General features: G+C 45.1%; 1 protein-coding gene across 6 annotated transcripts in view; it reads left to right on the top strand.

Annotated features, from left to right (window-relative positions):
- Positions 1-14,920, top strand: part of WNK3 (WNK lysine deficient protein kinase 3) — a 2,095,067-nt gene extending 2,080,147 nt beyond the window's left edge. For all 6 annotated transcript variants that reach the window (XM_069645314.1, XM_069645316.1, XM_069645315.1 and 3 more), the window contains exon 24: positions 8,735-14,920. In XM_069645314.1, the coding sequence (XP_069501415.1) occupies positions 8,735-9,064 (330 nt within the window). In that variant the 3' untranslated portion in view covers positions 9,065-14,920. The remainder of the gene's footprint in view (positions 1-8,734) is intronic.
- The last annotated feature ends 352 nt before the right edge of the window (positions 14,921-15,272 follow it).

Genomic DNA, 15,272 nt, shown 5'->3' with positions numbered 1-15,272 from the left:
TCCTGCCCCACCAGGAGATTGATGGAGGGTTACATCTCTCTAGATCTTGTTTTATCCTCCCCAATATTTGCGGGAAGTTTTCCCAATATAGCCGGTCCATTCGATCCGTAAGAGTTATGCCCGGGTATGTCACCCCTTTGTCAGCCACTCTTAGTTGTAAGGAGGAGGCTTGTCTTTTTAGCGCCTCCCTATCTCCTGCTAAAACTAGCATTTCCGACTTCTGCCTATTTATCTTAAGGCCTGAAATCGCTCAACATTTTTCTATCTCTTGCAACAGGGTGATGGGGGAGAGTGTCCTTTCGGGGTCCGACAATGCCACCAACATGTTGTCAGCATATGCCACAACCTTATGGGGGATTCCTGCCATTTCTATACCTTTCAAGGCTACTAATTTGAATAAGTTGGGGTTCTAAGAAGATCGCATAAAACAGGACAGAGGGCACCCTTGTTACGTTCCTCGCCCAATGTTCACCTTGTACTAGATTTCGCCATTTGCTGCTATGCGAATACTGGTTGGCCTGGATCATTCTGATAAAGGGTTCCTCCAAGCCCATGTGTTTCAAGATACGGAACAGGAGTGTCAAACTCCTTCTCGGCCTCTAATTAGAGGAGTATAGCCTGTGTATGGCTGATCCCTGTTTTTTCCACTAGGTGGATTATTTTTCTAATATTATCATGAGTTTGCCCATTTGGGATGAAGCCTGACTGGTCTTGATGAATTTGTTTCAGAAGCACTTGTGTTAGTCTGTTTGCTAGTATTTTTGTGTACTGCTTCGCATCCAGGCTAATTAGTGCGATCAGGCGGTATGAGCCTGGATGTTCCGGGTCTTTCCCTGGTTTCTGCAACACTAGGACCTTAGCTTCGTTCATTGATGGGGTGATATTTCCTTTCTCTTTGAATGTGTTAAAGAGTTCCATAAGGATAGGGGCTAAAATGTCTGTACATTTCTTATAAAAAAGTGCGGTGTAGCTGTCTGGGCCAGGTGCTTTATTCCCAGGTAGATCTAAAATGGCCCTCTTTAACTCATCTAATTTTATTACCTTGTCTAGCAGCTGCCTTTCTGATTCCGATATGCTGGGGAGATTTATGGAATTTAAGTATGCCTCTTGCTCCTGACCTGAGGAGTTCTTTGAGGATATATTGCTTGATAGAATTATTTAAACGTATTCCCTATGTCTTCCATACAGGTCTGGGCAATACCCCTACTATTAACCATTGTCTTAACTGTTTGCGAGTGTTGTTTCGCTTTTATTAGTTGTCTAGCTAGAAGTTTTTCTGCTTTATTTGCTTTCGTGTAGTACCAGTGTTTCAATTGCAGTAGGTGTTTCACTGCCTGTTTCGTGCAAAGGTTTTCTAGTTGACCCTGCACTTGTCTCGAAGCTTTCTTGAGCTTGATTGAGGGTTTCTGTACTATTTCTGCCTGGATTGCTCGCAGTTTCTCTTCTAATTCTGATTCCCATTGGTTTCTCTGTTTGTCTCTTGTCACCTTAAGTGCAATAAACTGACCCCTTGTGACTGCTTTAAATGCTTCCCATAGGGTCTCCCTTGTCATCTCCAGAATATTAGTTCTGTTTGTATTCCCCAGTACGGAGTCGAGAAGAATGTCAGGTGGTAGTTTCCATCGCCAAAGCCCCGGTCTCCTCTGTGTTAGTGACAGTTCCGCCCAAAGGGGGACGTGGTCTGAAATAGATATATTTCTATTGTCTGCATTTTGCCCACTGGCCCCATCGATGCCCAAATACAGTCTATCCTAGACATTCCTAGATATTACGTTACCTTATCCTGTATGACTCACTTTATCTGATGTATAAGTTACTGCATCTGTTGTATATTACTTCCACTGTGTAATTTCACTGTATCTTGTGTATTAGAATTGCTCTTCTTCTAGAACCACTGTACATGTTGTATATTATTGTATATTGGCATCCATTGTAACTAAAGTGAAAAGTATACTTGTAACCTCTGTGTTAAAAGGACTCAGCCAGATACCTTTGGGTCGGGTGTGCCATACAAATAAACATTGTATTATGCACCTGTGAAAAGTGCGTGAATCCATTTTGTTGCCCCATTCTCACCCGCCATACATCTACCAGCGACAGTTTCCATTATTTTGCATAGGGCTTTTGAACAAGCCCCCTGTCCCTGTGTTCTGGAGCCTATTCTGTCCAAGTTAGGATGCCATGTCAGGTTAAAGTCCCCTCCCATTACCACCTCCCCTGCAGCAAATCTTTCCAATTTATCTAGTGTGTCCCTCAGGAAGCCATCTTGTCCCGTGTTGTGGAGCGTGTATTGAGGCCAGTGTCAGTAGTCGCCCCTCGAGTTGTACATTTGCAAAAATGAATCTCCCCGATTTGTCCGATTGTGTTATTTTTGTAATTGCATCTTCAGATTATCATGAAATGCTAGCATTACCCCTGCCTTTTTCTCTTGTGCGTTGGATTGTATTATCTGGTTGTACCCTCTCAGATGGGCTTTCCCTTTGTCTTTATATGCATCTCTTGTAGCATTAAAATGTCAAATTTCCCCTTATGGAGGAAGTGTTCTAACTTTTTACTTTTTTCTCGGGTGTTCAGCCCCCGTACAATGAATGTCAAATTTGTATCCCTTCCATTTTGAATCCTGTCCCTCCCGTTTTCCTCATTCACTTTTCGGCTCTAGTTTGTCCCTTGGCATTCCCCGATCCCCCCGCCCCCCACCCGCTGTCTCTCACCCCTCCCTCTAAAACCCCCAACTGGTAGATCCCCCAATAACTGCCCTGAGGAGGGCCATGTAGCCTATGACTGCTCAGGCGTATTGCCCTCCCACCAGACCTTTGCAAAACTCTGGGATAATTTTGTGGGGGGGTCCTAAACCCCACTTAGATTCCATTGACTGTGCCCAGGGTTATCCCTCCCCCGGCCGCCGCTTAGTATTTGGATTCTGGTTCTGATTGCCCTGTATTGGGTTGGCTTCTGCTGTGTGCCCCTATGGGACCTCTGTTTATCCACGCACAATGTCTTCTAGTCATTGTGGACTTTATTTCTTACTGCTGGTAGGCTTTGTCTTTTGGTGTATCGTTTTCCGTTCCAGGGTGTCTGCCTTGGCATGATCCTGCTCGATGGTCTCTCTGTGTCTCCTTGTTCATGCAAGTTCATAATCTGCATACCCTCCTCACAGATGGTTACTCTGTTGTTTCCCCTCCCAAGTGAATAAGAGCCCAAAAGCGAGCGTCCATTTGTAACGGATTTGCTTTGCCGCTAGTTCCTTGACTACTGGGCCCTTGTCTCGCCTTTTCTGCAAGGTCGATTGGGCCAAGTCCTGATTATAGTTAGACTTCCACCCCATTCATTCGTATGTGTCCCATTGTCCTTGCTTTGCACAGAATCTGCTCCTTCTGGGGGTATGATGTGAGTGCGACGAAGACGTCCCGGGGGAGTGCCCCTGGTTCGCCCATTCTTCACAGGCCTACTCGGTGGATTCGGTCTATCAGGATTTCTATGTCGTCTTTGCTGGATAGTATGTCTTTGAATACCTCCTGTATCGCTTCTTTGAGGTCTTTTTCTTCCACCGATTCCACCATATTCTTGATCCTTATGTTAGATCTATGGGAGCGGTTCTCTAAGTCCACCCATTTGAGTTCTAGATTATGCGCAAGGTGGACCAGGTGTTCCTGTGTTTCTCCATTTTGCAGCGCTTCCTCCTCCACATTTTGCACTATTCTCTCCAGTGTCGGTTCTTTCTTCGAGTTTAGTTACATCGTTTTTTGTCTCTTGTACTGTCTGGTTCATTTCATCTTTCAGTGTTTTGAATTGGTTGTGTACTAAGGTCATAAATTGCTCCTGAAATTCCTTAAACCAGGAATGCATATCCTCTTTTGTGGCCATCTCCGCCTCTGTTGGGCGCTGGTCCGTGATTGATTGTGGGTCTCCTTGTCCCTTTCCTTTCGAATGGGTGATTGTGTCTGTGCACCACAGCTGCATTCGATTTGCGTCCGGTCTGGGCGTGGGGTTCTGCGCCGAAGCCTGTGCTGCTTTCCCTCTTGATTTGAACATGTGTGCCTTCCATGGTGGCGATGGCTCCACTAATAGCGTGGGGGGGCTTCAGTGTCCCTTGGGTGTTAAAGGTAGGTTGTTATTTTCTTTCTGTGAGTCGCAGTTCTTTTCCTTTTGTGCAGGGGTATGCCTATGCACAAGATATTGTCATGATCTCTGCTTCCAAAAGGTCAGGGTTTTCCCAACTCCCTTGGAAGCAGATCCATAACCCAGGTTCCGAGTGCCAACCAGTCCCAATTGGGACCTTTTGGACCCAGTCCTGGCGCCCGTGGCACCAGGCTCATAAATATGCCCAGTCCCAGCGCTGGAAGCGCCGGGCTCATAATGCTTGGGTGGACTTACCTTCAGCAGACCATGCTGCTTACTTGCCTGCCAGTTGTGCCTCTGATCCTCTTCTGTTTGGAACTACTTTTCCTGTTGGGTGGGGCTGGAGCCACTCCCTAGATTCAGAACACTGGAACTCTTCTGGAAGGCAGGAACTCTTTTCTTACCAGGAACTCTTTTCTTACTTGGGCGTGGCTGTGGAAGGAGACACCTAAGCACTACAGGAGGCTATTTAAACCACACCCGGTGGATGAATCTTGCTTTGCGTTATTCTGCAACCTCTGCAGCAGAACGCTCATCGTGTCTTCTGCATCCGGTCCTGGGCCTAAGGAAAAAGGCTTACCATCCTGAATCCAGTCTTCAGCAACACCTATAAAGACAAGAAAGAACAGGTTAGCATTCCGGCATCTGAAAGGCAAAGGCTTACCATCCTGAATCCAGTCTTCAGCAACACCTATAAAGACAAGAAAGAACAGGTTAGCATTCCGGCATCTGAAAGGCAAAGGCTTACCTACTCTTCGTGCGCTCCGGAGGTCTTCACACTGCATTCCGGCATCTGAAAGACAAAAGTTTACCAACTCTTTGCACGCTCCGGAGGCCTTCGGCGCTGCATCCCGCATCTGAAAGACAAAACAAGGTGCGTTTAAAGACATTGGGGAACTTTAATACTCACGTGCCATTACTCCTTTCCACATCTAATCCAGTGGGTATTCCGGCACCCTGCAGCCGCTCCGAACTCGTACCTGCAAAATAAAAAGACAGTTAGAGCGCATAGTGAAGCAGGCAACAAGCGCTTACTTACGTGCTTCCAGGCGCTTCTATTCATCACACGGGCTCCATCTTCAACTCACTTCAGCCCGTCATCCGCCATTGCCGGAACCCTGCAAAACAAGAGACATCATTACTAAAGACTTTAAAGACATTTGAATGACTCGAAACTTACCGTTCGTGCAGTAAACGACGGACAGCAGTCCTCTGAAGTCAAGAGACCTGCGCTACCTATCCAGTGAAGAAACTGGTTACAGCACCCTGCCCTGAGGCAGATGGAGAGCTCGGCATTCACTTACCTAAGGTGAGAGCGTTAACCTTTGGGGGTCTACAGGAGAGGAGAAGAGGAAAGAGATAGGGACACCCCAATAACCCCAGTTCATTAACCCCATATTTTCTATCTGCAGACATCTTACTCTACACGTCAGGCATACAGTGCACAGAGGTCCAGCCCAAAGAGCCAACGAGGTGCTACACATCACCTTTGAAGATACGGTAGTCGCCCAGTCAAGACCGGCGCCTCTGCGAGAATCAGGTGAGCGTTACAGATATATCTTCCTATTCTTCGTGCCAACTCCTCCTAGCGCTTGTGGTGGCTAGTCTCTCCCTGTGTGCCCCCTACGCCTGTGTCCTCCCCGCTGAGGGGAGCTTGTTCTCGTTGCTCTTGTCTTAGCGCAGTTACGCTGACTGGCTGATTTTCGGACTGGAGTGGCTGATGTCTCCCTAATTGTACTTCAATCGTTCCTCAGGCTATGCGTGGGGGCAATCGATGTTGGATCTTCCGGGGGGGGGGGCTGTGCCGTGTCTTTAGCCTGCCTTTAATACGCTTTCCCTAGGGTAGGGAATGGGAATCCTCCCCAGGTTTTCGTTAGGATCCTTAATGTGGCTGACTGTACTCTCTTCTGTTGTTTCTTGCCCCCAGTGCTTCCCCTCTGAGTGTTTTGCTTTAGCACTGACAGCGTGGACCCCATTTACCTCTATTATGATTAGGGAGGGTCCCCCTGCAACTTGTCCCTCTCGTGCGCTTACCAGAGACGTTTTATCCTTACGTCTCTTGCATTTATGTATCTGCCACAGGGGTGCAAACATGTGGAGCGCTCAGGGAGGGAATCAGCACAGGCCGCGTGGGGTCGAGTGAACGAGTCGCACTTTCTCTGGGAGGCGGAGGACCCGGTTGGTGCTCCACTGGATCTGTGCTCTCCGTCGTTTCTCCCCACGATGGGTTTCCATTGGAGTAGTGCGGTTTGCTTACTTCCTCCCAGGTGGCGGGTGTCAGGTCTCCGCTTCCGACTGCTTGATTTTTATTTTCCTTGTGGCCTTCTCTCTGCTATCACCACACGTCCGCAGCCAGTTGCGGCCAATAACCCCTGCTCTCTCTCCACACCTCAATTCTGTGCCATATGTTCCTCCCTCCATCTCGCCGCGTATCCCAGTGTTGCTCGTCTCAGTGGAGGGAAGGGTCCTTCTCTTGCTTTCGTTTCCCTCGCCGCAGCTCCCCTCACTTAGCTCGTTCGGGCTGTCTCGGTCAGCGCTCCTCGACATTACTGGTAGGCTCCCGGGGGTTTGGTGCTGCGCGATTCACCCCCTAGGCTCTGTCTCTGCTCGGGCTGTCGCGCCAGGAAGACCTGCTATGGAGGAGTATCTTCTCTTCTTTTGCGCCGACAGTCTTTCTTGGGAGCCTTCCCTTCTGTATATGGTCCCGTTGGGGTCACACCTCAATAACCTCTTGATACGCTTTATTTTTTATCTTTAGTGTTGCGGGCCGGAGGGAGAGACATTCACGCGCGTCCTTCCCTCATGGCCACCATCTTGGAATCACCCCACTCCATCTTAACCCTAATTTTCAACTGCATGCTTGGGTCCAGATTTCGAAAAAGTAGAAGGAAGCAGAATGCAAGTCTTTATGGAACATGTTCTATAATGGGGAAATAAAATCTTTTGTAAGTTGCACAGGCAAATATAGTATTAAGGAAAGGGACATAATTAAGGCACTGGGAAATGCATCCAATTGGATCGAACAAGCATAGAAGGAATACCAATTGGAAAACTGATTGTTACCCATAAAGCATATCACATTTAATAGCCTCCCTATACAATATATTGTGGCGGGAGGGGAGGGCAGGGTGGAGGGAGAAGCAGACTGGTCTTTCAAAATTAAATGGGCCCAACGACTCGAGCATCAGTTTTCCGAAGAAAGTTGGGCGCAATTGTGTGTTGATATAAGCACATTTTGCAAATCTATAAAGCATGGTTTAAAGAGATGTATGCTTTGAACTTGAATTCAGATAAGTTGCATACTTTGTACCCAAAACCTTCTAACCATTGATGGAGAATTGCAATCTGGAATGAGATACATTACACATGTGGTGGTCCTGCCGAGAGCTATCAGAGAAGGAAGCGCTCACAATAATGAAGGCTGTGCTGGGAGTTCCTATTCGCATCCCTAAACTAATCAATCTGGGATTCGGAACCAAGGATTCAATGGCTTTTCCGAGATTGGAGAACTTATTTTTCTTCACTTTCGAGACAAGTAATTGCATCATGGTGGCGTAGCCTAAGAGCCTTCAATTTCAGATGAGTCTCTAATGGATTTGGTGCTTGATAGCATGTAAATGGTTTTGACGTTGTCACTTGTAGACATCTGTGGGGCAGTATCTTTCCCTGGTTAACATCCAAATAACTTGTCAGCACATGCTCTGTTTTAAATGTATGTACATGATTAAACATGGGAAAGATAGGACAGACATAAGAGGAACTGGATAGAGCAATGGATCTATCAAGAACAAGCACCCTGACTGATGGATGAATAGGATTTGAGTGTCATCTATTACAAGGTGGGGGAGGTGATTTGGTATTGCTTAAATAAAATATGCATGCATTGAAAGGGGGAGGGATAGTTATTCTTTGTTTTTCCTTCATTCCTATAAGTTTTGCAATGTTTAAAGAAGCAGATTTTTTTCCTTTTGTGAATCGATGAAGTGGTTTAATAATATATGGCATTAATGTTATGTAATTGCCTTTTTTATTTTTTATAATGGTCTGTTTTGGGTGTTGAAATCCATAAACGGATTAAAAAAAGGAAATTGATCAGTGCACTTATGATAGTCTTATTTTGGATTAGAAGAACAAAAAATAGTAAATATCTTACATTTGTTTTATTGGAAATGTAGTTCTCTTTAAATTGTTAGGTGGTAATGGGTTAATTTCACAAGCATAGATATGTAGGCATTAATGATTAAGGATCCCATGATAGGGAAATGTAACTTCTCCCAGGTAGGTAACTAGTCTAACCCAAATCCCTCCTGACACCTTGAAGGTGGTGATTTTACTGGTATTAAACATATGAGGTAAGTGCCAGTATCCTTCCGCTATCCAGTGGGCTTATGTACCTTTACAATAAAACTGCCATTCTGGCTACTGCTTCCTATCTCCCCCTATAACTCATCTTGTTTTAGCTAAATGCACAAGGTATTCGCCAGGCTCTTATCCCCATCCCCCTCTTAGTAGCGTCTTGATCTACTTTTTGCACCCATGGTGTCATTTAAGCACACTCGGTAAACGACTCCTTTTCATGCTTCAAATCATGTGATTATTTTTTTTCTCTTTCTAGAATACAACTTCCCCTCATGGCTATACGCCAAACTGGATTTCTTCACTTCCTCAGATTCATGGAACTCTGCCATCTGCCATGCCTCCTGGACTTGCTGGCACTCCCTTCCCTGGCCCTGCATTACCAGCCTATGGCGTGCCACACATCTGCCAGTACAATAACCTTGGAGGAAGCGGCTATGCGGTTCAGTGGCCAGGCATTCCAGGGACAGCCCCACCAGCTGTTCCGCCCACACAGCCTTTAGGACCATTCCAGCCTGGTATGAATTTGCAGGGGTTTCCAACTGGTCAAGCTCAAAAGCAAGCCACCATCACCCCAAGTCCTAAATGAACCTGATCAAACCAGGAGACTAACAGCACCTTCCAGTGTCTCCCAGCTCTTCTGTTGGGATCCTGCAGTTCACTTCCAGCGCACACATTCACTGTCGTCGCTCCCTCCTTCCCCAAACCATGCTATACGTTGCCACCTGGGTGTGTTTGATACAACATCCACACATTTCCTGGGAGCATTATGGTATTAAGGAACATACCTGCTGCAGGAAAGAGATTTAATTCAAGATACTGTTTTCAATTTTTCTTGCCAATTTAGTTTCTTCAATTGAAAACGTTTGTAAAGTTTTGCTTCAACAGTCGCCTTCCTGCAATGCCTGCCACGAAGCATTTTGTTCACTCATTCTCCTACATTGGCCGGTGATAGGATGCTCTTCAGAATATGCTGAAAATGGGATCTCTGTTAAGTAAGAATCACGTGGGGATTTTGGAGAAATGCTGCTTTTCTGAAATGCCTACGCCTCTCTTACCATGCTCGATGAATACTGATTCTTCTTCCTAATTTTCCCTTGTGGGTCTGAATGGCATTGTGGATTGTGGTGTCTGTAATCACGAAGGCTATGACCAGGACTGCTGCAAGCACACCTTAAAAAATGGGCACTGACTCTCTGAATCCACCTCAAAAATCAAGAGTTTGCCTTTCCCATCGCCCAGCGGAGCCATACCATCTGTGCAAAGACTCACAGCTGCTCAAAAGTTCTGCAAGGACATATTTCATATCTGCAATAACCAGGCTCAAATTACGTGTGCTTGTGGTGAACTGCCTATTCACCTGTGAAACCTACTTAATCAGGCATGTTTATTGCATCACTTTGAACCCTTTACTTTTGAAACATGGAGAGGCTGTTGTGCTTCTCACTTGAACTCCCTAGAATTACCTACTAGATATGGGGGTGTTCTCTCTTTGGCAAAGCTATTTAGGTTTTGCAAACTGAGCAAGCAAATACTGGGTTTATGATGGAAGTGCCTCTGTTAATTGTCTGGAATGCTTTTGAGAGGGGGTGGAGATGTCTTGGCTCATGTTGCCCTCCATTGTTTTCTTCACAAGCCACAGAAGAAGGCTGCATATTTAAGCTCCACGTGTACAGGTGAACAGGGAAGACCCTGCCATTTTAGTTTCAGGTGAAAAATTACCTTTTTATGTGTTCTGGTGAAATAGCTGCATAAGCGGAAATAGGAATTGAGTGTAATGGCTCACTCTAAATTAGGAATGATTAGTCTGAGGCACGCATGGTTCCTCTCAGAGGGGTATTTCATATTCTCCAGTTTTTCTTTCGTCTTTACCCTAATTTGAAGTTCATAAACGTTTTAATCCTACGCCCGCCTCCCCCTCCCCCATTTCACAGCTCATTCAATGCCAGGGAAAGATGATACATTTCTCTAAGAAGCATTTGTTGACTGCTGTTCTTACCAGACACCATCTCATTAATAGAAAACTGCTGATGAGCACATGCTTTGCATTTCACAGGCCAATCTTGCTTTAAAGTAAAGCCACACTCGTATCTTTTTTACCAGCCTGTTTGCCTTTGCTTTTACCCCAATCAAAACACACAGGACCATGCCTCAAGTGACTTTGATGCAGGGATGGGGAGCCCTGTGGTGAGACTTGGGACAGTGAATGAGGTACCAGAGAATCCCTCTCCCTCATCAAATGTTACCCTCAAGCATGTGCTCAAACTGTGGCCACTTTGATTCCAGGCAGTTGTCCTCGAAGGTGGCGCTTGGTGTGATGCTGCACACCTGAGAGCAGTGATTCTACCCAGTAGCCACTCTCCCTTCAATGACAAGTTTGGAAACCAACTCTCAGCTCCTTCTTTAGAAAGAACCAGTAGTGCCAGGGTGACGCAATACCCAGTTTTGTGCCAACATCTGAAAGTGGTGGCAGCCACGGTTCTTTAACGGAGCACCCCTCATTTCACTCGGAAACCCCCTTTGCTGGCCATGCTGAAATGAGTGATGACCTAAGTGATTTCAGTGACCAAATAAATGGTGCAAAGCTTCGGGCAAGGTTGCTAATGTTTTCAGCAGTAGCCGATAATTCGTCAGGAGCCGTTTCTTTGTCTTATCTCTCTTTCTCGGAGAGTCGTATGCACAGGTTTTGGGATATACTTCCCGTAGCTACAATTGGAGTTTAGAAGCAATGATGGAGAAAGAGCATGTAGGTATTGAGTGATGGGACAACATGGTGGGTTAGAGGATGGATATAAAGGAGGTTGCACATTTTTGGATGATCAGTCCCATACGTGCTGAATTCCTGTACCCCTGACGGCAAAAGTTGCTAATGTTAAAAGGCAATTGATGAGCAAACATGCAAACGGCTTCACTTCTGCTTTGTGGCATCTTTAGTTTTTGCTGTAGGTCAGGTTTCCAGTTCAAATAGTTATGAATATTTCAACTTGGTTATTGTGCAGAATGACATGATTTTGTCAAGAGATGAGTTGCGTGCACTTAGTGTTACCGTTTACATCGTATGTGTCCTTGCTATGGTGTTTGGAAACACCCTTGGTTGAAACAAAGTTGTACTCGAACAGCTGCCTCCTCATTCATGTCTGATTGCACACACGCACACATGGTTTTGGAGTGTGAGGGGGCACAACACATTGTACAGCTGTAGCATCCCCTTGCAAAAAGCAAGAGTTAACTTGTTTGTAGAGATTTCAGAAAGAAAACAGTGTTCATTTTCATCGCTGTTTATTTTGTTGAACTTTGAAATGTGTATTTTTTGGGGTGGGGGTTGTTCTTTGACAAACAAAAAAGAAAAATATTTACTTGGCGATTGTAGGCACCTTGACTGTAAATACTGAATAGTTTTATACTTGAACATTTTTGCATTGTTTGGTAATTGTTTTGCTATGTGAAAATTATATTCTGCAATTTTATGTTCACTTCAAGCTTGTGAAACACTCCCTTTCTCGGAGTAAGGGTTCAGTGCTGAGGAGAGCTTAAGAAGTGGTCCTCATGACATACTGTAACTGGTGCCATGGTCTCATAGGGCCCGTGGCCACAAGCAAGGGTACTCCCATTGTCACATTGTTGCGGGGCTCCCAAAACCACCGTTTCTCCTCGAGGTGGTGCTTCCAGTGTCATGAATGCTGGTAGGCTGTCCTCTGGTCTCCCATGTAATGATTGGGATTACATTACCACAGTGCTTAATTTCAAAGAAGGTGTCTGCTTTACTTTAAACATTTGGTTCCTCCCCAGGAATGTGCACTGCTGGAATGACAGCTGGTTACTGGGGAAAATGTGGTTAGCCTGATCATGGGGACCAGTGCTGTTAGGCCATTGTCGTTCAGGAAATTCCATGTTGGATAACTTTCCATGACCCGCTGTGGCTTAATTGTGGCAGTGGCAGATAAACTGGCACAACACTGTGTGCCTCCATGAGCATCACCCAATGAGATACTTAATAGACCTCTTGCGAGAATTGTTTGTTTGCGTTCCTGAGTGGTGGCTACTTCATTTTGCCACAATTCTGTGTACCTCTTTTGTCCTTATTTTTTTACGAGACATAGTGCCGTCCATTTGATACTGACTGATATTATATGCGGACCACAAACTGACACAAAAGACCAAGAATATTTAAACCGTCACATTAAGAAGGTATGAAGATGCCACCTGTCTGGAACCCAAACATTTCAATATTGGAAATATAGGGACAATGTGTACTTGCACATGTCTCGGCTGCATTCCGAGGACTCTACAGAGCTGCCTTTGGCCTTAAGACTGCCCTCTTCAGTACTGTAACCGTTGCCCACGTGGAGTTGTAGATTATCAGTGGTGGCCCACTGAGGAGGAGGGGGGAAGGGTTGTGCTGTTTGTATAATTGTTTACTGTAATGTGACACTTTGCAGGGCCCATTAACCATGATGAGCCTTACTGTATTCCTCCTGTGTGTTGCTGTCCCTGTAAAAGATCCCATACCCCTCCCTAACCCTACCTCCCCCTAAAAAGGCTTGAGCCTGTAAATCCGCCTTCCTGGACCCAATGGTGCACCATTAAACAATACTTGTCTGAGCCAGAAGAAAAGAACAATTTCTTTTTAGCTATTCTTTTGCCGTTTTTACTATTTTCTTTTGAAGTATTTAGATATTGATAGAACTGTGAACTCTTAATTTTTCTGGCCCTTTATCACTTCCCTTGAATTTTATCAAGCATGAAACGTCTTTCATAAGAATGTACAAGAAGGATTATTACTGTATCTGCCTGAGCGTGGATGTATGTACATCAGCACGGAATGTAGCTTTCTAATCTGCCACACACCTAGTTACTGTTTGCTCATTTGATCCTTATCTTTGCAATAAATGGTCTGGGTTTCTTGTAACATGCTATTGCCTTCACAGATTGCCTACTAGGCGGGATACTTTGGCTGCCATATTGAAAACCGTACACTGATAGAATGTAACATTGTAGGTGGCTTTGCATGCAGGCATGTGCCTCTTGCACTTATATTTGCACAGGACTCCTGCATTATCACTCAAGCAAATACCAGATCCCCTTCTCTCTCTACGCATGTGAAATCTTAAGTGTCCAAAGTCATGCCACTTGCCATCTGTTAAACTGAAGTGATTTTCTGGGAAACTTGCATGACTCGAGCTCTGGTTTATGCATTTTTCATTCTATAGGTGCTTAGCTCCCACCTCTTTATGGTGGCCTGAGCTATAACATAGTGCCACAAACAGTAAAAGGCTTCCCACCGATCAATATTGCACACAGTTTTTAACCTTCTTCATGGTTGCTTCATTTTTTCCTCCACGGTCCTCTTTTGGACGTTGAAAACAAAAGCCATCACCCCACGCCCCCATCCTCCCTCCTTCACTGAGGTGTTATTGTTCCCTGCAAAGAAATGTTGACCCTGCGCTCCAGTAGAGGAGCTATGGTTGTTGCCTGCATTTCCTCCCACTAATTTATACTCAACCTTTGACATTTACCTCCTCCTTTGCTATAGTGCCCCTGTATCTGACCCCTTCTGGGAGAGAGCTTTATATTTCACTTCTTTGTGCAAGTCTGGACACTTACTGTACATATCCAACAGCACCCCCTCCTGCCTCCTCTCCAGTTAATTGCAGTTAGATATTCCTCTCTCCTGCAACCGAGCCTACACATTGTCTGCCCCATTGTGGTGGGGCCCAGCACACCACTTCCCACAATGAAGACAAGTTAGATTCCCTATGCAACGGGGATTCTGTCTCGCTTCTATCACCTCTTTGGTCCAATGACAAAGCCTCCCCACCCTGAAAGAAGGACCAAGTTTCCCACCTGCGAACAGTGCTTCACACGTGCCCCCTTTCAATAGGGACTACATTTCTTTCCCCGTCCCTTTCTCTGAAACAAAGCCTCAATGTTCCTATATATTTTCATTGCCACATCATTCCCCTTAATCTGCACCATTTGTCCTGCCTAGTTGGTAGTCCACAGAAAATAAAGCATTGAAGACCATTCATTTTGCTAATAAACTTGTTATTTTTTTTTATCTACCTCGTTTCAGTGTTGTTGGGGGCATGGCTGCCCCTTGCCTGAGGGATGATAACTTCCATGTTGCCTTTTGTTTTATACATGCTTGGACTGCTTCTGGGTCTTGAGCCATTACATGAAGGGGTCCATAGTGGTTTTTGCTGTGGGTGAGGGGAGGGGTATCATTTTAGCTGGAGCATCCTCCTTTTTGGAATGTACTGTATTTTAAACATGTTTGTTACTGGAAGAATCCCTCCCTTCTCCCCCCGCTCAACTGCAGAGGTGTAATGTAATGCCATCCTGTGGCTAGTGTGTGTATTTCAATTATCTATTTGCTTTGGATAACATGTCATCTTTGGATTTTCAGAATTTAAAAGGCATTAAACAATCGGATGTCCTTTGTAAACTGGTCGTTCATTTTCTTTGGTTTTTTTTTTTTTGTCTTGCTTTTGCCTCAGTGATGTCACTTTCTTTGTGCCTCTGCCATTGATAACTCAAAGCCAACTTACAATTATGTGTGTTCATGAGGAGAGGGTAAAATACACAAAAAGTAACTTATAGGGCTGACTTCAAATGTAAACAAGTAAAATACTAAACCGACCAGACAATATATACATTGTTATAACAACACGTTGAGCAAAAAGCGCATTTTTTTAGTTTTATTTTCCACATCCTGAATGGAAACCTACAATTACCAACATGCAAAGTATACCCGAGCATGAACAAATGTTATCTTGGTTCTCCAGAATTTCATCTTT

The sequence above is a fragment of the Ambystoma mexicanum genome, chromosome 2p, assembly GCF_040938575.1.
Source record: "Ambystoma mexicanum isolate Mex_15411 chromosome 2p, UKY_AmexF1_1, whole genome shotgun sequence".
In the NCBI taxonomy this organism is placed as follows: Eukaryota; Metazoa; Chordata; class Amphibia; order Caudata; family Ambystomatidae; genus Ambystoma; species Ambystoma mexicanum.
This window is presented reverse-complemented; position numbering and strand designations above follow the sequence as displayed.